This window comes from Anolis sagrei, chromosome 4 (assembly GCF_037176765.1).
Source record: "Anolis sagrei isolate rAnoSag1 chromosome 4, rAnoSag1.mat, whole genome shotgun sequence".
NCBI lineage: Eukaryota > Metazoa > Chordata > Lepidosauria > Squamata > Dactyloidae > Anolis > Anolis sagrei.
The window spans coordinates 15840002-15864740 of NC_090024.1; the positions used below are offsets into that span (position 1 = coordinate 15840002).

General features: G+C 37.7%; 1 protein-coding gene across 8 annotated transcripts in view; it reads right to left on the bottom strand.

Annotated features, from left to right (window-relative positions):
• Positions 1-24739, bottom strand: part of PHF20L1 (PHD finger protein 20 like 1) — a 66235-nt gene that overhangs the window by 14724 nt on the left and 26772 nt on the right. For 5 of the 8 annotated variants that reach the window (XM_060775888.2, XM_060775891.2, XM_060775890.2 and 2 more), the window contains 8 exons: positions 22739-22864; positions 18638-18720; positions 10960-11212; positions 6508-6693; positions 6101-6304; positions 4512-4568; positions 1846-1950; positions 966-1130 (listed from right to left, as the gene is read on the bottom strand). In XM_060775888.2, the coding sequence (XP_060631871.2) occupies positions 966-1130; positions 1846-1950; positions 4512-4568; positions 6101-6304; positions 6508-6693; positions 10960-11212; positions 18638-18720; positions 22739-22864 (1179 nt within the window). Of the gene's footprint in view, positions 1-965; positions 1131-1845; positions 1951-4511; positions 4569-6100; positions 6305-6507; positions 6694-10959; positions 11213-13791; positions 18721-22738; positions 22865-24739 lie in introns of those variants that run through there. The other 3 variants (XM_060775894.2, XM_060775893.2, XM_060775895.2) reach the window with 2 other exon arrangements.

A 24739-nucleotide genomic window follows, 5' to 3' on the forward strand; every position in this document is an offset into this window, starting at 1 on the left:
CGGGAGTGGGAGCATGACTTCCCTGGATCTAGACACTAGACTCCTATTAATGCAGGCCAAAATCCAATTGGCTTTATTAGCTGCCACATCACATTATTGGCTCATGTTTATCTTGTTGTCCATGAGGACTCAAGATCTTTTTCATACATACTGCTGTTGATTGTCTTATCACTTCATCTATTCCCAAATTCTTCCCATAATTCAATAAATGTATAAAAATACAGATCTGTCACTTCTATTGCTTCTACTTGTTCTAATTTCATCCGTTATATATAATTATTATTATTATTAGGCCTGTTCAATGCATGGTTCTAAATGGTTCTAAAGTACTTACAAAACTAAAGTTCTAGTGGTGAAAATTTCAGAACTCTAACAAAACTCTCAATATTTCATTATAAATGGCAGTTCCTAATTGGCTCTGTCATAAAAATCACCAATAATGAAAGAATAATTATATTTTGAAAGAGTTCTGAAATTTTCACCACCAGAACTTTAGTTTTGTAAGTACTTTAGAACCATTTAGAACCATGCATTGAACAGGCCTAATTATTATGTGTTTTCTAATTGATCATCCACAGTCTTTCTTGAATCTTCAGCAATTTAAATTTGCCACAGCTTTTACACATGAAGATAATAAATGACTGTCAGCAAAAATGATGTGAATGTATAAGAAACAGAGTGGCATATTCAGAGTGTGGTGATGTCTCCTCCTCTGGTTTTTAAATGGAGGCTGGATGGCTATCTGTTGGGAATACTTTGATTGTGTTTTCCTACATGGCAGTGAGTTAAACTGGATAGCCTAGGTATGGGCTAACTTTGGCCCTCCAGCTGTTTTGAATTTCAACTCCCACAAATCAGCCGTGTGGGAGTTGAAGTCCAAAACACCTGGAGGGCCAAAGTTGGCCCATGTCTGGATCAGCACCTGCAGACTCTTGCTTCTCTAAGATATAGGACAGAAAACCTACTTTCACCACTGAGGTCGACAGAAAGAATAGCCCTTGGAAACTGATATGATATATTCTTCTCTGTCGTCATACTTCGTAACGTCAGGGAGCTGCCAGAAGACCTGGTGAGTGGAGAGGAACACCTGTCCAAAGGCTCAAGAGAACTATCCTCAAAATCTGAGTATTCTGCAAAGCAATCACAAAAAAAGGTTACTTCTTACCATATGCCAGTCAAGACTGCCCTTCCAGATACTGTAAATTAGTATTCCAAAAAACACAGGATGTAAAAATATAATTCTGCTTAAAGCAATGCTATTCTTAGAAATATCAACACATAGTTATTTACTTGACGAACAATTAACTACTTCAAAATTAGTCCCATGTTGCTTCTAATGATGCAGAAACAATGTATTAAATCTTCGAACTGCCATTAACCCCTGAAATTCTTATAATTCCAGAGAATTGCTCCACATTTAAAGAAATGATGACTGTATGACTGATTTGTTCTTACTTTGTCTCAGCTAACATGAAAAAGTACGTATAGCTAATTTTTAAAAATCAGGGTTGTATGAAAAAGCTATAAGCTTATCTGTCCGAACACATCTCGTTCTATAAACCACCAGAACGGCATGATTTTAATAATGTGTTTTAATGTTTTATTGATTTTTAATTTTTATTTTACTACACTTTTTTATTATTTGTCTATTGATATGACATCAAATTGTTGCCGATTATAAGGCCGCTCTGAGTCCCCTTCAGGGTTGAGAAGGGTGGGATAAAAATACAGTAAATAAATAAGATATGAAAATAAACACTAAACTCTTAACAACTACAGACCACAAAAGGTTGTGGGTTATTTTTCTTTAGAGATGGATGACTTAATTTTGTATTCTGATTATACCATGCTGTTTGGATTTCTTCTTTTTCTTTTTCTTCTTCTTCTGCTTTGACTTGTGATCTTTTTCCTTCTTCTCTTTTCTTTCTTTGTCTTTTTCCTTCTTTTTACCTGAAGGACGAATGGGAAGATTATAGTTAAAAGGATAGCATCTTAAAATAAGCTCAGCCCAGTTTGCCTGATACATGGGATTTAATTAATCACTAATTTTCATTTGGGGTAAAACAACAAGTACTTTTATCAATTTTGTTCAGTTTGCATGCAATGTTCTTGCAATTTGGAACTTATTCTGCACAAAATTTGTATGTTGTTGCTTTGCACTGAAAACAGATATTTATGTGCAGAAAACAATACTTCTGTATGGAAATGTTCTATTCTATTTCTTTTGCATAGAAAAATGCTGTTTTCGTGTAAACCAAGTGTCAATATTCCACAAAACATCCTGAATTGTATTATTTTCTGTGTAGGAAATAATATTTATGTAAAGAAATAGCCAATTCCAGAATGGAAATGTTATTTTCTGCACAGAAATCAGGGATGTGCAAATTTTGTGCAGAATAGGACTTAACTGCAAAACGTCTTATCAGTCCTGGATTCTTTTTTTATATTCAAAAAACATTTTCCATGATTTTTGGAATACTGGAAGTGATTGGACAAAGAGTTTAAATTACTCTTTAGATGCCAGAAGTTTGGGGAAGTCTCAAACCAGACTTTAGCTTGTCAAAAACGTCTTGCAAGATCAGTGCAGTTTGTTGACAACTGCATGGGTGAAACTCAAAACTATAGTCATAGATCGAAGTTTACTTTGTCAGAATAAAAACTGTGAGCGTCTTGCAAATCATTTCCATTACAGAGAGGAGAGCAATAAAGCACCATCAATTGCTTTCTGAGATCAGGACCATCCTGAATTTTTCTCGCATTTTCTTTTCAACAACAACAAAAATGCATATTAAACGGTACTGTAAACTGAATCTACACAAACACTCCACATAAATTATGGCTTTCACTGTGATTTTTCCTGACTTAAAACTAGTGAAAGATTCTCAATCAACAGAGGTGACTCTCCTCTACACAAAGTCGCCATTCATATATGAACAGTGACAGAAGGACAGAGCTTGCCTGTTCCCCACTCCATACGTTGATACTAGGCAGCTTAATAATGCCTAAAGAAGGCTATAGGTTTTTCTTAAACACACACAATTTTGCTGCTCTCAAATTAGAAAAAACAGGGCTTCTCAATTATAACGTTAGTTAACTCTCTAGCCCAGGATGGTTTTTCATCATTTAGAAACCAGAAGTTTCTTTACATAGGCAAGGATGTCTCCTGTGCTGTCGCACGCTGGCCTATACATAAGACTGTAGACAGGACATACATTCTGTCTGCCCAACGGGACGCCAGGGCTGCCTCAGGATTAAAGGCCTTTGGATTTCCTTAAAACAGAACAGGCACTATCTTCATAAACTGTATTTTAACTAATGGGGAAATCCTTAACCTCTAATCTGGGCAGTCTGTCTTTGCCTCTGTTGGCGTGGAGCCCCTGCACCCGGTACCAACTGCTTCTGGCTTCCGCGAGAGACCCTTACCAAGCAGAGCTTTGTAGACTTCCAGGGGAAAAAGAAGGAGTTCAGGCTTCAGTGATGGCTGGCTGAAGTGCTGTGAGACTGGATTCCCTCAGCAAAGGAGCTGTAAGGCTGTAAAATCCTCGGCCAAGCTATGGGGCCTTTTCTCCCCGGCCAAGCTGTAAGGCTGTATATCTCCCGGCCAAGCCGTAGAAGACGAAGCTTTCTACAGGAGCTCCTGGTTTTATGTCCTGCATGAAAGGCTTCTCTGTGTGGACTAACCCAAAATGGCTCCTATTCCCTCCAAAACCCAAAAGGGGGCGGGACCAGGGAACCTAACGATAATTGACAGGTGGCTTGCCCTATGATTGCAGCCAAAAGAAGCCACCTATCTGCAGAGTCCCTGAAACTTAGGACTACAACAAACATTCAATGCAAAGCAAACAAAATTGGACCTCCTGGTACAGCTGTACCTACACATCTCCTGTTATGTGAGGGGACAGAAATGAAAACTGACTTGTTCGTTTCATTAAAAAGGAACTTTCTTCAAGATGGCTTGTCCAGTGCCCATTCTTGTGTTACTTAAGCAGAAGGGAACTTGGTATTTTTGATTATTAATTTTACTCATTTCTAGTTCCTAACTCAATTACACATTTTAGTTTTGAAAAGTTGTTTTATTCTGCTAAGCATTACGTCCTTCTGAAGTTTGTTGTTAAATTTATGTTTCTTTCTATTTGCCATATAAATAATCTTTCCTTTACTTTTTGGAGAATGCATCAAGCACCAATGTTGACAAACCCTCATTTGATAATCAGCAAATTAACAGTCATCATATGTGACAAAACACACAAACTTAGTCATTCTAACCTTATCCCTCTTCAACTCACTAGTTACTAATCTTCTAGCCTTCAACGTCTTCCTTCAATAAGCAAATTTCAGTCTCTAAAGAGGTACAGTTAATAGGTAGAACAAAAATCGCCCTGACTGCCCTACAGTCATTAAAAACAGATGAACACTTACACCTAAAAGAGCATTAAATGATAAAAGGTAAGTGACAGGCTATGTTCTTGTTCTCTTGAACTTTTTGCTTAACGTATTTGTTTTGTTCATACCAAGCAACGATGAGCATCTCTCCTCCAATTTTATTTTTCTTTCGGTTTTCACTGTTCCTGTGCAGGAAAAGAAACAAGGATCAGAAACAGGAATGAGAGGTAAAATGACAAGCCAACATTTAGGATATTACTTCCTAATATACAGAATGGGGGACACCTGGCTCAACAGGAGTACGTGTGAAAAAAGATCATGGGGCCCTCTTAGGCAACAAGTTAAACATGAGTCAACAAGATGATGTGGTGGCTAAAAAAGGTTGGGAAATATGATGGTTGCAAATTCTTAGATGATGCTTTTAAAGGGATTAGGAAGAGCATGGCTTGGATCCAGATTCATGTATCTGAAATCAGCGGGCTGCTTTCCATTCATAGAAGTGCTGGCAATTCATCAGAAAAGTCTTCCAATGATTGGGGAGGGAAATGATTTTGACTCCCCGTGTACTATCTCTCAAACTGGATCAGAGAATCCAATACAGAGGAAACTGGCATAATAATTTCCAGAAATCTGATCATAATAATCTATTATCAGATTTCTGCAGAAGTGTTTGGGATCCAAATATATGCATCTTCTGACAAACGAGCAATCTAACCCAATCATTCATAGGAGCTCTTTACCTTTCTGTAATTTAAGCACTTTCTTATGGCACTGCAAAGGTGAGATCCCTGAGGTGTCTCTCAAAATATTTCCACCTGAGCACTCAGCTCACATAAATCTGTTCACAATCTTAAGAGTCTCAACAGCAATTCAGTTAGCATGATTTGACAACTTTGTATCATGGAAAATAAATGTATTGTCCTTATCGGCCATTCAGCGTAGTTCTGTATTGCTCACTACACAACTTCACATGTCTCTGGAATACTTACGTTACCTCTCATTCTTTTTCTGAAAATCCAAAATTGTCCACATGGGTGGCTGAGAAAGTAACACCTTTGGTCTCTGATGGTTCAGTGTACACAAACTTTGTTTGATGCACAAAATTATATAAAAAATATTGTATATCTTCAGGCTATGTGCATAAGGTGTATATAAAACATAAAGAAACCTCATCACCACAATATTTCATTATGTAAGGGTAAAGGTAAAGGTTTTCCCCTGACATTAAGTCCTGACATTAAGTCTGACGGGTGTGGTGCTCATCTCCATTTCTAAGCCGAAGAGCTGGCGTTGTCCATAGACACCTCCAAGGTCATGTGGCCAGCATGACTGCATGGAGCGCCGTTACCTTCCCAATGGAGCGGTACCTATTGATCTACTCACAATTGCATGTTTTAGAACTGCTAGGTTGGCAAAAGCTGGGGCTGACAGCGGAAGCTCAAACCGCGACCTTTCGGTCAACAAGCTCAGCACTTTAACCCACTGCACCACCAGGGGCTCCTATTCATTGTACATATATATGTACATATATATACATTTCATTATGTACATATATGCAAATACAGGTATATCAAAATCCACCTCCTGCCAACCCCACTTTTGACCCCAAGCATTTTTACTCAACCTATACCACAAAATGTTGTCTGCAGTTTTTATTTATTTAATGCAGGGCTCATTTATATCTAATGCAGTCTCAAAAGGTGCTGACAAATGTTACCTGGTATTATTGGAGTTACTTTGCCATCGGCTACAGTTTTAGAATGACATACAAACATCTGATTATCTTCCTTCTCTTTGATGGAGAGCTCACTGTGAAAAGCGGCTTCAGTGGCTAACAAGGCGGAAGCATCCAAGTTGCGGCTTAAGTCAAGAGGAAGACACAGTCCGCGCTTCTCAAGTGACACATGAGCAACAGGAGGAACTATGCAAAAGAAAAAACAGAATATTAACATAGCATTGTGTTGCCGAGTTACACACACACACACACACACACACACACACAAATGGCATAGATCTCATCTAGTTAGTCAGATGTTCTTGTTACGTGTGGAATGCCTTGTAAGAGTCTAATATTTTAATACTTGGGTTTTTCTCGGGTTCTTTACTTAGATTGAAATACATTACCCTCCAGTAATGCTCGCGGCTGATTTGGGATATTGATGGAGAACACTTTTCCATCAGTGACTGGAGAGGGAGGAGGAACCTTTTCTAGAGAACCATGAGGCAACGAACCAGCCACAAATCGCTGTGATCTTCGTCTCCGCTGGCTATTTTTGAAGGTCCTAAGAGCATTCACTGGTTGTGATGGACCTAAAAAGAGACCTTGCAATGTTCATGAAGCAGATACAGGTCACTGACTTACTCTAGTTGTCCTAAGTGCTTCCCAACTATCCCCGAGCCACCTTCTTTAAATATAGACTAGTGGGGCCTGTCAAAACACAAAAGTTTTTTGGGGAGTTTTTTTGGAAATAAATCAGTGAGCATTATTGTTTATCAATATTTATTTGGAAAGAGTATGATTTTATATGCAGGAAAATCCCACCAAATGGTGCAGATAAGTGTTAATAAATCAAAGGTCACTCATTGATGTTATCTCCAACTCTTAGGCCCTTTCAGCTGTTGGATAAAACTTTCAGATGCAGTGTATATCTTAATATGCCCAATTCTATGAAAAAATAATATACTTTCCATTGTCATCTTAATGTTACATTTTTTTTAATATAATGGAACTAGAGCTACTAAATGCCGTACTTCTTTCAGCTAATTTTGAGCAGAGATTATATGCTTATAAAGTTTACATGGCCATGTTTTACAACAGTTCTCACCATAGGCTATTGGGTGCTGTTTTAAGTTTAAATAATTGTTTTATATGCTTGTGGTTTTATTTTTTATTGTATTGTATGTTTGTTTTTTTTGCATTGTTCCAGGCACATTGTGCCATATGTAAACCACCCCAAGTCCCTTTGGGGAGATGGAAGGCACAGTACAAAAATAGTTGTTGTTGTTGTTGTTGCAGTTATTTTACTGGCTTTGTGTTATAAGTCAATGACAAGAGCTAAAACGTGTTCTTTGTTTCCTGAACTGTTGCATCAATGTTTACCATAATTATAATTTTTGTAACTTTCTGAATCTTGTTTGTATTGAAAAAGGGAATCTGTGTGATTGGGGAAATCTGTCAATTTTAATCTCTCTGATTCTTATTTTAGCAATCTTAGGGGTTGGCATGTCCCAACATTTGACATTTTTAAAGGCATGTTGGCCACATGACCTTGGAGGCGTCTATGGACAACACCGGCTCTTGTAACTTCTGGTTATACCTGCATATGTTTGGGAAGATATTATTGCAGGAGATGCCCTACACATTCTTGTACAACTACCCTAGGTGTACAACAGCAGCCTTAAACACAAAGCTTGGATGTCAAGAGGTTCCAAGGGTGAGCCCATGTTATTTATGGTTGCCCTGTGTAACCCAGTGACATTTTAGAGTTGGCCAAGAAGACAGAGATATATCAACAAGCCCCAGCTACTGATACACACTTGGGCAGGTAGCTACAAAGAATAAGCCTCTGCCACTAGATGAATCATAAGTATGCAGGCAAAGAGTTATGTTCTATGGGCACTCTGGATCTTGGCTTTTTTTTTTTTTGCCTAAGATCAATATTTGTGCAAAGGATTCTCCAACACAATCAATTCCTAACATTTTTGTTAATATGCATTGAGTTTGCACCTCCTTCAAACATCTCTTTCTTTGTATGCATAGCCCAGATTAATAGAACAGAATTGAATTCCGATTTGCATACTCAAGCATGTGACACACTAAAGTTCATACTAAAATGGGATTTGGGGAATGTTCATCCTATTTCTAAGTCTATGCAATATTCTCACAACATGCTTGAACTGTAAACATCAGGTGCGCTAGATCCAAACTTTAGTCCCACTGAAAATAAATGGTACTGAGTAATTGCCAAATTATTCAATATATTTCAATGGGACAAAGGTATACCTTGATGATACTGTATTCGACTTTGCATCCTCTCTAATATTCCATGCAATCATTATAACCTAATTATAACACTCACTCAGCAAGTCCTAAAATTAGATTATTAGGCTTTGGTACTTTTGAACTTTCACCCTAAGCTCCCTGATAATGCAATATTTTATGCTTAATAGACATAAACTATTGGATTTTACAGGATTATGATTTAGATTGCATGGTTTTAATTGATGTTTTAATAATTGATGTTTAACTTCTGGATTTTAATTGTATTTATTTTATGGATATATATTTGTATGCAATTGAATTGTTGTAAGGACGCCCTAAGTACTCTTTGGGATGAGAAAAGCGGGGTACAAATGTGGTAAATAAATAATTCTGAATAGTATGATATTGGTGAATGGATAGATGGGTAAGTGATGCTAGATTTGATTTAGCCATACTAGTATTCTTTAGGTGGAAGTTCTATGGGACAGGAATAACAAAATGCCTCCTTTGGCTAATATTCAAAGATTTGGATGTTCTTATGGAAATGACTAGAGTGGGACCAATTTGTTGAACATTAAGCATTCTGAAATTATATTAATGTACAAAAAAAGACTTAAATATACAAATAGTTCCAAAACTTTGGTCTTTTAGGTGTTTTGGACTTCAACTCTCAGAAGTCCCAGCCAGATTCTCCAATGGTCAGGAATTCTGAGAACTGAAGTCCAAGACTTATAGAGCAGTGGTTCTCAACCTGTGGGTCCCCAGGTGTTTTGGCCTACAACTCCCAGAAATCCCAGCCAGTTTACCAGCTGTTAGGATTTCTGGGAGTTGAAGGCCAAAACATCTGGAGACCCAAAGGTTGAGAATCACTGTTTCAACTCTCCCATATAACACAACCGGACTTTAATGTTTAAGAAAGGCTGTACTCATTGTGGTTTCATTTCAACGAACTGACATTTATAGGACCACTTCAAAAGCTAGAAGGTGTGACTTTTACAGATTAAGAGACTTTGTAATTTAAATATTCTCTGGGTTTAAAAACAACAATGTGAGGAAAGGAATGAAGACTTGGGCAAACCATTAAATTATCTACAAAAGGGATCCATCTTAAACCAACCTGGATCAACAGTTGCAGATTGTTAACGAGACTTCCATTTTCCTGCCAACTTCCCAAAGACACAACAAATCATCCTCAGTGAAGGTTACTTACCGACATCATGTGCTATTGCAACAAGTGTGGATGGTAACATTTAATGAGGGGAGATTTAGAATAATTAAACATGAGACATTTTGGTGCAAATAGGAACAATGGTTCATTTCTTCAAGCTGGTTCTCCCACCCTCTTTCTTGTTTACTTAAGCAGTGGTTCTCAACCTATAGGTCCCCAGGTGTTTTGACCTACAACTCCCAGAAATCCCAGCCAGTTTACCAGCTATTAGGATTTCTGGGAGTTGAAGGCCAAAACATCTGGCGGTCCACAGGTTGAGAACCACTGAGCTAAGGATACTAATAACACAATTTACATAAACTCAGATTTAAGTCCTCTTGAAATCAATGCAATTTATAATATATTAATAGTTGAGTGTATGCTATGATTATCTACTGGTAAATGTACTATGTTGATAAAAAGCTATTTTTATTCTTCCTTTGGCCACTTTTAATAAATGAAACCAAAAATCTAGAGCAGTTCTCAACAGAACTCTGGATTTTCTAAACAATAACTCCACATTTTCTCATTTCAAGGATCAAACCTTCATCAAGGGAAAATTGCTGTGGTCTATTATGAGGAAAGGAGAGCACCATCTTCCTTTCTTTTAGATTCCCATCTAAAATGGCACATTTCACTGGTTGGACCATCCACATGGAACTTTCTTATGGACCCTTATCCCAGAAAGTGGCGTTCATATTTGTTTCCTGATTCGCCAGAACAGGAAGAGAAAGATTAACACAAAGGATGTAGCTCCAGCAGGTTCGTCGTGCCAACAGAATCTTTCCATGGTGGTGTATAGGGGAAGAGGAGCAGGAAAGGGACAAAAAACAGAAGAATTTGTCTTCTCCTTTTTGAAGTATTTCATCCTCCGTGAAGATCAGCCGTTGCCTTTGATGTTTCATATTATGTGAAGAGTTGTGCTCTTGGGATGAATTTTCCATCACTGTGCAAGGACAATTCTACAAGCAATTTCATGTGCCATACCATGTGCCTAACAGGAATAATTACTTCAGTCTTTGACAGGCCTGTCATTGGGGCAAATAACAAAAAGGTGCCTTCACTGAGCTTTGAGACCCTTGCAAACTATAAGTAGAGTTGGCTGATTTTTGTTTTTGGTCCTTTTGAGTAGTCAATATGCAAGGATTTACTACAACAGATGCTAAATATTCCTCTAGGGAAACAACTTTGGTGGATTTGCATAATACTGCATTGCCCCAGGTTGAAGTTTACTTGTATTTCAATTTGTTTTTTTATATATAAACCCAGCTAGTTATAAACAAGCCACATCCAAATAGAACAATAGCACCCACCCTCCAATGATAAATCCCTTCCCAATATGACTGTAATATGCAATTATGGTATGTTTTAAAATGTCTGTGCTCACTAGTTTTATTAATCACAGAAGAAGGAAGCTGGGACACCAGGGTCAAATCCTCCACTCGTATTAACTCTGGGGAAATTGGTGACTTAAGGGGCTTTATACACCCTGCAGAATCTCCAGATTCTTGTTTGCATTTCTTGCTGCGAGCCTTTCCTGATGACAAAGTTGAGGGCAACAGTGCCGATTTCTGAATGCTGGCAGAACTGCTAATATCAGCTTCATTTTTTTTCTGACTTTGAGGCTTAGGTGATATCTCCTGAATAAATAATAAGAAATTGATAACTTTTATTGCAGTTTCTTCATTGCAGATCTTGTATTCTACTTTGAGTTTTTTTAATAAAAAAGAATAACTTTAGTATTTAACATAACAGCACATTTTCAGGGAAAAAAACAAAATTAAAAATAAAATTAAAAACATCAACATTGTCAAAGGGACTCAGCCAAAGGCCACCATCTCAATCCAGTTTAAGACCACTGGCACAATGATATGCCTCCCTTGCTCTCTCTCCTTAAAGAGACTGCTGATGTATTTCAATAAAGAGAGGCTGCTTTGCAAATGCATACCTTTGCAAGTGCAGATGGTCTCATCCTCCATGTGGAAAAGAAATCACTGGATCAAGATGCAAGGCCTTAGAACAGCTCTTCAGTTCTCATACTAAGTCTTCCAAAATGACTCTTCCACATATCCAAATTGGCCTTCTTTCTACACTTTTTTCTAAAAACTTCCCCGCCACAATAAGTTCAAGTATTCTGCTTTTATGATGTCCAAATAGAAATATAAATATGAAAGCCCATGCTTCATCAATTTTTTTTTATTCTGTTTGAATACAAGACATGAAGAGGTCAGCGGAGTCCCTTTAATTTTCAAAATCAATAATTAAACTGTTACGTTTAGTAACTGTTTCAGCATAATAATTTGGATGCCATTCTATGTATTTGAATAATGATATCACAAGTGCCAAAATGGTTAACTGAATTGTCAGCTGTATCAAAAAAAGAAAAGAAAAGAAAATGAAAGAAAGCGAGAATAGAGTTGAAGACTTAAAAGCTGGAAATAAAATCAAAACATAATGCATTTTAAATGTGATTGTTTCCACTGCTGTTCATACATAGGTGATGGGGCATTTTTGGTCCAATAGCTTAGTGTATGAAGACAGACTTGATTTTACAAATATGGATCTTTTAAGTTGGTAGCTAGGATGAAAAACCCTTCCCTCATCATTGAAACATCATCTGGCACACAAGATCATTGTTCTATAAAGTCCTTTGTTAAACCATTTTTAAATTTTATTTCTTAAAAGAACCAAACTAAATATCACACAACATTCACATTCACAACTTTTAACTGACCTTCAGCTTTCAAAACTCTGTACATAAGGAATACATTTTGGGTACCGACTGCTAGCTTTCTTTTCCAGTGGTGCCAAATATTTAAAGTAACAGATCATGAATGGACAACTTCCAAACCAAATTATTTTAAGAGAGTTTTCCCAAACCATATACCACATCCCTCCATAACAGTGGTTCCCAACCTGTGGTCTGTGGACCACCAGTGGTCTGCAACAACAAAAATATGGTCCCACAGCCTCACCATTACTACACCGTTGCCTCAAAACCAGGCAGCAACAAGAGCGACTGGTCTTGCAAAACTCTCTTATAGTGCCAAGGCAACAGGGATGTCGGGAGCGAAGGCTGACTACCCACAAAAGATAACTGCTACCACATCAGCTCTAGATTATTAAATATGGTATTCTCTGGGTGAGCAGATGGATATTACTGGATTGCACATGTTCTATACAAGATCCTAGAGCTGATGTGATCTACCCAATACAATTTTCTGAACCAGCACCCCAAATGACCAAACCAAATCTAAAGTTGACCAAAAACTGATTCATAACCCTTTCGGTACTAATGTTGGAGAGTGATCTCTGGTTAAAATGGTCCTTGGTCAAAAATGGTTGGGAACCACTGGTCTACACTATCCACAGATTATTCCCCCTACATGACCCACAGATTGTCCATCTTTATCTACGCCATTTACAGGTTGTCCACTCTTGGTCTACACTCCAAAGATGGTCTAATACTTAGTCTACAGAAGGGTCATCCTTTGGTCTACACCAGTGGTTCCCAACCTGTGGTTCGTGGGCCAGCAGTGGTCCGCAAGAGCTAATATATGGTCTGTGGCCTCACTGTTACACCATTGCAACAAGAGCAACTGGTCTTGAGAAACCCTCTTATAGTGCCAAGGCTTATTAAATACAGTTTTCTGTGAGCGAGTAGATGGCAACTACTGGATGGCATATGTTTTGTATCAGAAAATATAGTTGATGTGGTCTAGCCAATTGAATTTTCTGAATCAGCACCCCAAATAACCAGACTGAATCTAAAGATGACCAAAAACTGATGTGTAACTTTTTTGGTACTAATGTTGGAGATTGGTCCATGGTCAAAGTGGTCCCTGGTCAAAAAAAGGTTGGGAACCACTGCTCCATAAGAATGACATCTCTGGCTTTGGGTAGATAGCAAACATGGCAGCAGCAATAACCATGAAAAGATTTAATGCTGTGTTTGGCACCTGGGCTCTAAGATAGACAAGGTGGATTTGCATTTGTCACAACACTGGAAATTGTCCATTCATGTTCTAGAAGATACTGGAAGGAACACATACTAGTGCTGGAAGCATGAAACATTTTTCTCAGTTGTTATCCACTTCTTATCATTGAACCAGTTATTCATGCATGCTGAACACAATGATCTCAAAGGAATGTCAGAAAGACAGTAGAACATATCTATGCTGATTTAAGAAAATTACCAGAAATTCATTAGAGCCATAAATTGTAAATAAATGCTTTTATTGTTTATCTTCACATGTGTGAAAGACAGCACTACAGCAACCATTACTTTCAAAGTTACAAAATTATTTAAAACAAGATTTTTAAACTTGTTCTAATAAGGTGCTCAACCTCTTAACAAGGACAAAATTAAACATTAAAAAAGACCTTAATGAACGTTATTCATTCATCTAAGCAGATGCTGTTCAAAGGTAAATACAACATGGCCCAACCCTAATAATACAGTTAAAGAGATTACTGTACCTGCATTGTGTAACCTGAGGGTTTCGGTTTAGAACAGTTGTAAACCAGAGAGGGGGAAGAGAGGAAATCAACAGTGTAATAAGACTGCTGACCCTGGACTTCTCTTTCACATTACATTTTTTTTAAACAAAACTGAGACACATTGTTGAACTGTAAATGTTATGGCCTCTAGATAGCTTGGCCATTATAAAGCAATTCTGGTCCAGGATGGATGTAATGCTGACTTCTCACAAGCATGGATTGCAAGTTGGGAGCCAGCTTCAGCGAATGAAAACACAACCCTTGCTCCATTCCAGCATGAACCACAGCTTGGGTACCAAAATGACATACAATGGTGCAGTAAAATGGTTTGTTTTCCTTATATAAACCATTAAAATCAAGGCTTGCTTTGTCATATTTTAAAAACATTTTCAAGCCATGAATGGTTGAATGTGTGGATATTCAAATCCATGTATATCCACTGACACCAATTGTGAAAAGTGCTTGCCAGGCTGTTTTATAACTATGGTTTGAAATCCCATGTACATTTAATCATATTCTCTGGTTTGAAAGGAGAATGTTTTCACCTGCATGTACGTAACTTTAAAACTGTGGCTAACATCAGAATAGAACAGAGATTGCTCTGAAGCTACATTTCTAACTCCCATTTAGCATGGCATGATTTGCTTAAAGCCAAATGTACATCGGCACAGGGCCTCTGAGGTCTTTTTAATAAGTCATGATCTGTATCAACTGGATTAGTAATTAAGGGTGGTTTTTTTTTTTTTAAAAAATGAGAATTGCACAAATTCATAACTCTTCCTACTCAAAATAGGAACGCTGCAATTTGGTTTCCAGACACTTTAAAATATCACATAATCTAATTGTTTGCAACGAAATATTTTAATGGCAGTGAATTTGCAATGCAACAACCTGATGCAGTTTTTGATAACTTCCAACAGAAATAGAAAGAGCAAAGTTTGGTTTAATATGAACAGTGTTCTATCTTTTGTTTCTTACCAAAAAAAAGTTTGGAAAAATTGACATCATTTCAAGAGCGGCTATGCCAGGTAACTTATGAACTGCAATGTTGGTTGAAGATTAATTAAATCAATCCATTATGCATTTAATAATTGGTTGCACATCTAAAGGTGGCACACTATGGAAGGAAACTAGCTGTAATACTCCAAAGCATTTCCTGGGGTGCATAATAACACTAAGAATTGCTTTTTAATTATATGTTGGCAGGCACATTTGGTGAGAAGTATTATGTCTGCTCTTCATTAATTATTACACACCATAAACTGGATTATGAAGGGTAACTTTTTGAATTCCAGTATATAATTTGTATCAATGGGGAAAATGAGAATAGGGTGGCAAAGCAATGCATGAGAGAAACTTTCGTAATGGCAGAGGTTCTAGAGATTGAGCATCCCCAAGCCGAAATACTCCAACATCCAAAGTTATCCACATGGACAGCTAAGATAGTGACAACTTTGCTTTCTGGCAGATCAATATACACAACATTTTGTTCACACACAAAATTATTTTAAAATATTGTATAAAATTACCTTTAGACCATTCTATAAGGTGTATATAAAACACAGATGAATTTCATAATTAGACTTGGGGCTCATCTCCAAGATGCATATGCAAATCTTCCAATAGCCCCTCAAAAAATCCAAAATCCAAAACACTTCTCTTCCCAAGCATTTCAAAAAAGGATACTCAACCTATACCACTCTTTGTGCTTTCCAGCATCTCTGATTTTATGAGGTATAAAACTGAGCAGGCAAGTTGCAGCTTCACGCCTTTAACCTCAAGAAAGTATGACCTGATGGCATTTGGAATATGCATTTTCCTGCCATTACTAGCATCAAGTCAGTGCTTTACAGTAGAGGCAGGAAAAGACATTCAGAGATCACAGCATGTTGATTTGGAGCAATGATCTCGGATACACAGGTTATGAGCGCCATCGCGGTCATGCCGCAGTGCCACCACCTCGTATTTTTTAATATTAGTTTTCTTTACTTTTTAATAAAAGGGGAGATGCAGAAAGCAAACAAAGAAAGCAAAGGGGAAAAGATGTATGAGACATTTAATCCAATCTTGAGACTAAAGATGGTTTTCGGCTGTGCAGACATTATGCAGGTGAAAAAGAACTCCTCAATACCAGGCTGCTATTTTTGTTGGAAGCCTTGCATTCCTTGGAGCTTATGGTACTACCCTTAGATGCTGTGCTGTTTGGCAATGCACTATCAACTTTTATACAGAAATGTCGTAAGAATGCACTGACAACAGTGACTCGAAAATGGCCCTTCAGGCCCAGTCAAGACTTGTAACTGAACCCTAGTTTAGTGATCAAGAACCAAGTGTGGGATAACACTGACCGTTCCCCTAAAACAAAACAAACCCCACAGTTTTGACAACTGCCAATCAAAGTTAAAATAAAAAGAGGGTCCTGAGAATTGGGATGGGTCTCGGATATCATTTTCACCTTGCTGGTAGTTAACTACCCCGCCAAAACCAGTTATCAGGAGCAAGGGGAAATCCACACACTCACATTGCTTAATTGCTAAACCCAGGTTCAGTTGTTAAAAGTCTAAACCAGTTGTGTAAATGCCACACGTACCATAACAGTGTGCTCCCAGGACCAGCAAAAGGTTAATGAGGGAAAAGAAAGTATTTGTAATGATGAAGTTGCTCGTATAGATATTCTCAATCTGATTAGGGTCACAGTGTGAAGGAAAGATTTTTAAAAGGGTCGGCTTGAACAGAGTGGTAGAAGAAAATCTTTGAAAAAAATGCTAATCACTACTGACAACAAAAAGCCACATTAAAAGCAAGGTTAAGGCTCTGATCTGAATAAATAAACATGTCTATAAATTTAGGTCTCTTTAGCAAGCCTTTAAGGAGATTTTGACAACACATAACAAACTTCTTCAAGAACCTAATGCCTGAAAAGTGCTGAAGATGTTGTAAGTACAGCCATATGGTTATTATGGACATAATTCCAGTGCACACCAAAATCCAAATACATGCCTCTGTGACTTCATTGTATGGCTGTCTATCAATCTTCCAGGTCAACAAGAAATATTTATTTATTTAAAACATTTATATTCCGCCCTTCTCACCCCGAGAATACTACTACTAGTAGGAAGACTACTAGTAGTAGGAATACTACTGCTGTTTGCAGCCTATATGGCTGAAGTCAGTGTTACACAAAAACAAATGCTTAATTTTTGTTTCCTCTTGTGCGCATAAGCTTCAAGATCACACAGGAAATTACTGCCTAATTCAGACAATGAACCTGCACATGTGTGGTTCACATGATGTATTGATGTAAGTGATTTGTGTGTGAGAGTGTTTGTGTATACAAAAATGTACTAGCAATTTCCCTACGATACTGGGAAAATATAATGCTACTGATACTAGATATCAGGGTGAGTTTACCTGGATTGAAGGCATTTATTCCTGAAAAGGAAACATCAGGTCATAAAATGCCTGGAAAAAAATGTGTAAACTACACCAAGATTCCTAATTGGGAATGTTCTCACAAAAAAAGAGCTGCAAGTTGGGAAAAAATCCATTTTGGAAGCCAGAAAGACTTCCATTTCAAAGCTGGAAGCTCAAATGCTCCCTGACAGGATGTTTACTTATCAATTCGGACCCCAAGCTGCCATCTTGCATGGCATAGCCATTAACATGTATTTAATCAATTGTAATGGAAAAAACTGCAAAAGCTTAAACAACAAAATCTTAGTACTCTAGAAAATGGAACAGCAAAGGGGAAGTGGGCGGAAAAGTGTGCACATGTCCATAAATTCATAATTAGCATTTTTCAGGCACAGGCTCAGTTCTAGAAGCCATTCCTACGTGTTAACTGTAAAGCTGCATCTCCAAGCATGGTTAATCTATAGCCCTGTTATTAGTAGGCACAGCCATGCACAAAATGTCAGATACAAGAAAACTCAACTGAATAGAATAAGAGAGTATGTGGTCACATCCACTGTAGTCGTGGACTCAAACCAGACCCCTAAGATGTTTTCGTGTCTCCTTTTTTTCATATTAAAAATATACATCCTAGCAAAAAAAGGTATGGCTCATTGAACAGTTTCATAAAACACATACAAGTTTACAACACCAATGCTTACAAAGAAAACCTCTTACAAAAGAAGTTTTGCTAGATGTCAAAAACCCTGTGTCACGAGCACAAATTGAATTTGTGTCAAGGGTCTTCTAAGCCACTTGTGGGCATTATTTCACCTATATTGAAATGGTACCTGGGGGCAGGCGTCTCTGGTTTTCAAGATGTCTGCTTATTAAAGTAAAGGTAGCCATGATCTGGGAGAACAATCTGCTCAATCCTAAGTGCACAGCCAAGCCCTTAATTAAGTGTGGACTTGCTTCCATGTTATGCAGCCTTAGGATCACAGACTTACTGTCATTAACTTCATTTTTTATGCAGAGGTATAAACATACAAAGAATTCTTTCGTCCCCAATACCTTCTGTCTGGTAGGGTAATGTTAACATCATGGACCCGACATTTCCCATGGTACATTCCAGTAGGACCCTTGCAAAAGAATCAAACGCTACAGTTTCATACCTGCTCCAAGACTGGAGCTGCTTGTTTGGTATCTTCCTTTTTTTCAGCACCATCTGCGCTTACAGCTTTGGATGCCAATAAACCTGTGAATGAAAAGGGAGCACAGAAGCAGGATTGTGAAATTAGCCTATTTGTTACTAATTTTATTATTATTATGCTTTATTATTCACTGATTCAGATCCACTAGGGATAAAAAAAATTCACACACAGAACATACATGTTCACTAGGTGGAATGCTTAAAATAAGATTTGTAAGATAATAATCCTCCTTTTCAATAATAATCACAACAATTTCTGTGTCCCAAAAATACTATCATTGTTACTTCCACTTGAAAACAGAACAAAAATCCTTGTTCTTAATTGAACATGTGGAAATGGACATAAACTCTGAAGACATTCAGCTGTTTTTATATACTGAGTATAAGTCGACCCAAATATAAGCCGACGCAAATAATTTTACCACAGAAAACTGGGAAAATATATTGACTGGTGAATAAGCCGAGGGTGAGAAATGCAGCAGCTACTAGTAGATTTCAAAATAAAAATACATACCAATAAAATTACATTAACTGAGGCATTAATAGGTTACATGTTTTTGAATATTTACATAAAACAGTAATTTAAGATAAGACTGCCCAACTCTGATTAAACTATTATTCTAACCTTCTTCAAATGTAAATGTGCTTACGTATCTTCCAATAATAATAAAGAGAGTAAAATAATAAATGTAATAATAATAATAATAATAAATAGAGGAAACAATAAATGTAACAAAAGTAATAATAATAGAGTAAAATAATGTAAATGCAATAATAACAATAAGAGTAAAATAATAAATGTAATAATAAAATAATAGAGTAAAATAATGTAAATGTAATAATAATAATAACAATAAAGTAATAAATGTAATAGTAGTAATAATAATAACAACAGAATAAAATAATTAATAACTTTGACTAGAGTATAAGCCGAGGGGGGCTTTTTCAGCCTAAAAAGGGCCTGAAAAACAGAGCTTATTCAATTTCATACCCCAATAGCAAGATAGTTTTTGTAAAGTTAGATGCCCCCTAATGTAGAGCCATTTCTTATACAAGCAACTACCAAAAAGCGAATCATGTCACTCAGATGACATGATCGTCCTTGGAGGGTGGTTATGGTGCACATTTTTTTCTATCCTCTGTTCTAAACCAGACACAATAGAAAGGAGTGGGATTTATGACTTATCCCGGGGGAAAGTACATTAGGGCTTTGGTTCTATGCTGACACAAAATATTATCTCCCACCACATTTCACCCAGTGTAGAAATACAATTCAACTAGTGTGGGCATCATATTGTAACCAAAATTGACTTGCTATGGTGGACCAAGTTGACTGGTAGCTTCAGACAATATGTTGCCTTAGCATCACAGCACCATCACATGTTTATGCCCCATTTTACAAAGTAACTGGCATATCCTGCCACAATGGGCACTTACTACAAAATTTCACCAGTTGCTGAAATTTATTAGATCCCTCACTTGGCCTTTAAGTATCTTGAAAATGCACAAAATAGTTTTAGATCAAACACTGCTCTGAAATCACAGTACTAACTAGATGCTGCAGTTCCTCCATGTTGACTATGATATACCTACAAGAAACAGGATGTCCATGTGTGCCTTCAGCTCAATATCATCAAGAGGCTTTCATACTTTGGAATTAGTATGCTAAAACTTTGTGCTGCCTTCATTTTTTCTTTAAATCAATATAAAAAAAAGTATGTTACGTTTCTGTTGTTTCCTAAAACATTAACGAGGATTTCATTTTAAAAGGACAAAAGAAAACTTACAGGGGGAAAAACAGATCCTAGTGTCACTTGTGTTTGAATGATGCTAAAGAATCAAATGCGTGAACCAATTAGTCTTGTCCATTTGTATAGAATCACAATCTGTTTCTGTTTCATTCATAACGCCCCATTTTCATTTTCAAGTGCCTCTCCCGAAAACGGGCACCTTTCCAAATGAGCTGTTTTGTCCAAAGGTCCGAAAAAATGAATAGTTTTGGCCCATTGGTGGCAATGGGTAGGCTTCCCACATTCACTTTCCCCCCAGTTTTAGGGCTAATCTCAGAACTTGGCTGCAGGCCCTGGCACTTTGGGCCTGCTCGCCACACACACACACTTTCCTTGTACAGCCAAGTGCTGAAAATCAGCTGACTGAATGGTTACTGTTCCCACTTTCCTTTCGTTTCACTGATATTTCCATACCGAAGGGGGGGGGGGAGGTGTACCGTTTCGTGTCTTTCGAATAAAAAAAAGTTACAAAAACACAAATTCAATGGTTGAAACTGTAACCGGGACCATGACTAGATCTGATTCACTCGTAAAACGCTTCGACAGTTTCTGCACAAGAGATCCAACATCACTGTTTCCTGTCTTCTGTTGTAATACAACAAGTAGACCAGTTGAAACATATGGCTTTATTGGGTTGACATGTGTGGATTGTTTTTCTTAGTCAAAAAAGGTAAGACCATTTCTTGCTTGCTTGATCTTTTAATTTTAAATTCTTTCCCTACACCTCTTTGCAACTCTGTAGTTGGACTTCATGTCATTCAATATCTCTTTTCAAAGGCAGTATATAAAGAAACCTCTCTCTGTTGTTGTTTTTCTGACTGCATTTACTATCAAGATCCAGTCAGTCTCTACTTATATGAATCAGAGGCTCCAGCATATCAAAATAAAAGTTTTCCGCAAAGTTATACGTGCTAGTACTAAAATGATATATCAGTTACATTCAACATTTTCCCTAACAGTGGACATGTGTTCGTACAGAATGTGCAAAGCTACCTGTCACATGCAGGTGTTTTTTTTGTTTGTTTTGTTTTTGTTTTTTTTTTTGACGTATAAACAAGAGCTGGGCCAAATTTACCCAATACATTTGTTGCATTTTGCCACTGGGGTAATTTTATTTTCTCCGACACAATGTATTGCATTAGGATGAAAAGTATTATGCCAATTTGAGTTTGACATATGGTATATAGAATTTTGTGTGAGAGCTCTGGTGACGAGAGAAGTCATGGGTGGGAAATCAGTAGGGGCATGATAACTTCATCCAAAAAAGAAGACTAACTGGATATACTGATGACAAGAATTGAAGGAATGAGTGGGCCTCTCTATTTAGGAGACCAAAACAGGTTCAGGAGCACCCAGGGCCAAAGAAGGATGCAAACCACAACAAAAACTCAGTGCTAGAAACCTTTGATTTTCACAGAGGGATTTCTTTACCATATAATCTGTGAAGGAGGCATGCTTTGTACTCAGGACATACAACAAGAGCAATCATTTAAACCCAGTCTTAAATACTTTTGCTTCCAATGAACAATTACCAGAAATGCATATACCTCTGAAACTATCTAATTTGATTAGTGTTGAATGTATTCAGTGGCTGTAGTTGTGATGCCAGCTGAAATATGATCACATCTTATGCTATTTACTTCAGTGGCACAAGCAAACCAGAAAATCTTGAATTCACCACCATTTCTAATTTTGTGTGAACTGGGAAAATATGGTCACTAGTGTCAGAATAAACATTAAAAGTTTTTAAACCTTGCTTTCATCCTCACCTCCCCTTGTGCTGATAACAAGTTTCAAGATTTGAATAAAACAGGTTTGTCGGTTCCAAAATAAGTGTTTTACTAATCATTATTTTCCATAAAAGATTCCTTGTTAAAATACTGATAATGAGTTGCCTACCCCTACAACAGCTTTTATCCACAAAAGCTCTCAAAACAACCAGAAGTGGTGTAACATTGGTACCAGTTGCCCAAATGGCAGCATTTGGGAACTGGTATATTACCCTGCCTCAACTCTCAAAGGAAAAAAATGGCACAGTGCAATCTTCCAACCTTCTTGCATCCAATGTAAAGAGTAAGGCACAAAAAACCATCAATATGATGACCAATACAAACGCAAAATGTTTTTCACAACTCTTCAACAATACTCTAAATACAGAGAACCCACAACCATGCATACAATACAACAGCAGAAAAACTTATGGCAGAAATATGAATATGTGTAATCTACCAACATAAAAGCCATCACAATGGCACTCTTAAATGAGAGCTTACCAGTGATCTTGTTAAGACGAGCCCTCTTTGCCTGAAATGAGTTGCCTAGGTTGTTTTTTCTCTTGTGTGCTAATGCATTCTCCGCCTGTACAAAGGCAATCTTTGGGACGTCCACTAGAGGGAATCCTGTATTGGTAAAAGAAGAAAAAATGCATTAAATGAATACTGAAGAAACATGTTTAAAAGCAAATCATCTATTGCAAAGCTTAAATTAGTTTTATACAACCAGTTTTGTACTTCCCAGGCAGCTTGGTTAATGTCCAAGCAATGGGAAAGATGGAACTTTGAGACTAATACTCTCAAGAGAACAACTGATTAAGGAAGGCTTGGCTTTCAACATCTTCTATGCACACACATGTGAAGCCATTTTATGCTGTTGCAAGAATAACACTGGAAATGCCATGTTTTCTACAGCCTGCAAGCAATTCTACAACCTGCAAGGGAAGTCACGCTACCCCTCTATTCTGCCTTGGTCAGACCTCACCTGGAAACACACTGTGTCCAATTCTGGTCTCTGCAATTGAAAGGTGAGGTTGACAAGTTGGAATGTGTCCAGGAGAAAGTGACTCAAATGATCAAGAGCCTGGAGAACAAGTCCTATGAGGAGCAGCTTAAAGAGCTGGGCATGTTTAGCCTGAAGGAGAGAAGCCTGAGAGGAGGCATGATGAGGGCCATATATAAATATGTGAGCGGATGTCATAGGGAGGAGGGAGCAAGCTTGTTTTCTGGAAAGGAGATTCCAACTGAACATTAGGAAGAACTTCCTGACTGTGAGAGCTGTTCAGCAGTGGAACTCTGCTCTGGAGTGTGGTGGAGGCTCCTTCTTTGGAGGCTTTTAAAAGAGGCTGGATGGCCATCTGTCGGGGGTGCTTCGAATGCGAATTTCCTGCTTCTTGGCCAGGGGTTGGATTGGATGGCCCACAAGGTCCCTTCCAACTCTATGATTCTGAAGCACTAACATGTCACGACACAAAGTTTGGAAAGCGCTGCTCTAAAGGATTATGGATTGAAAATATGACCACAATCAATCAGAGTTTCCCAACCACTCAAAGATACATACAAGTATGCCTCCGTTAACAATGAAGCTCCTTTTTACAAAGCATTTTTATGGGAACCAAACCACACTTCTGTCTAGCTAGATTTCTTGTTTATTTCTTTAAGCAGCATTGGTATTAAGAGGAGAATGAAAGAGAACTACTGACAGTGTTGGGTAGCATCAGTGTGTATACAGTAAATAATTCCATGAAGCTTAACTTGGGAAAGAATGCGATTGTACTTTTAGTGATCATACTGCAGCTGTGTGTGCTTATGTACAACAGGCAAGAGAGAACACTTCCTCCAGAATCACTTGCGGAGCATGTTTGAAGAACAAAACAAAAAAGGAAGGCTGATTAGCTTGCCTCACCAGCTAGGCTGGCATATTGCAAAAAGAATAGTTCCATATGTGCCGCCATGAAAATAGAAATCCTAAGAAAAATTGGGGCTGTTAAACGAAGAAAATCATCCTGGGATGCATTTTGGAAAAAGTTTTCAAGTGGTCCCTACACACACACACATGTTTACTTATACAAGGTTTACAAAAATGTTTGTTTAATTTCCCATTAGTTTTGAATTAAATTTTCCGAAACTTGCTGAACTGTTTTTCTTTTTTGTGTTGTAGGAATTTCTCCCTATTCCTTCCATTATATTTCTATTTCTGGTTAAAGAAGGAAAGCCCAGAAACAGATTGATTTGTTGGTTTTTGGGTTTTTTTCCGTGTCAGGAGTGACTTGAGAAACTGAAAGTTGCTTCTGGTGTGAGAGAATTAGCTGTCTGCAAGGACATTGCCCAAGAGACGCCCGGATATTTTACCATCCTGTGGGAGGCTTCTCTCGTGTCCCTTCATGAGAAGCTGGAGCTGACAGACAGGAGCTCATACTGCTCCCCAGATTCGAACTTCCGACCTTTTGGTCAGCAGTCCTGGTGGCACAAGGGTTTAACCCATTGCGCCGCAGGGGCTCC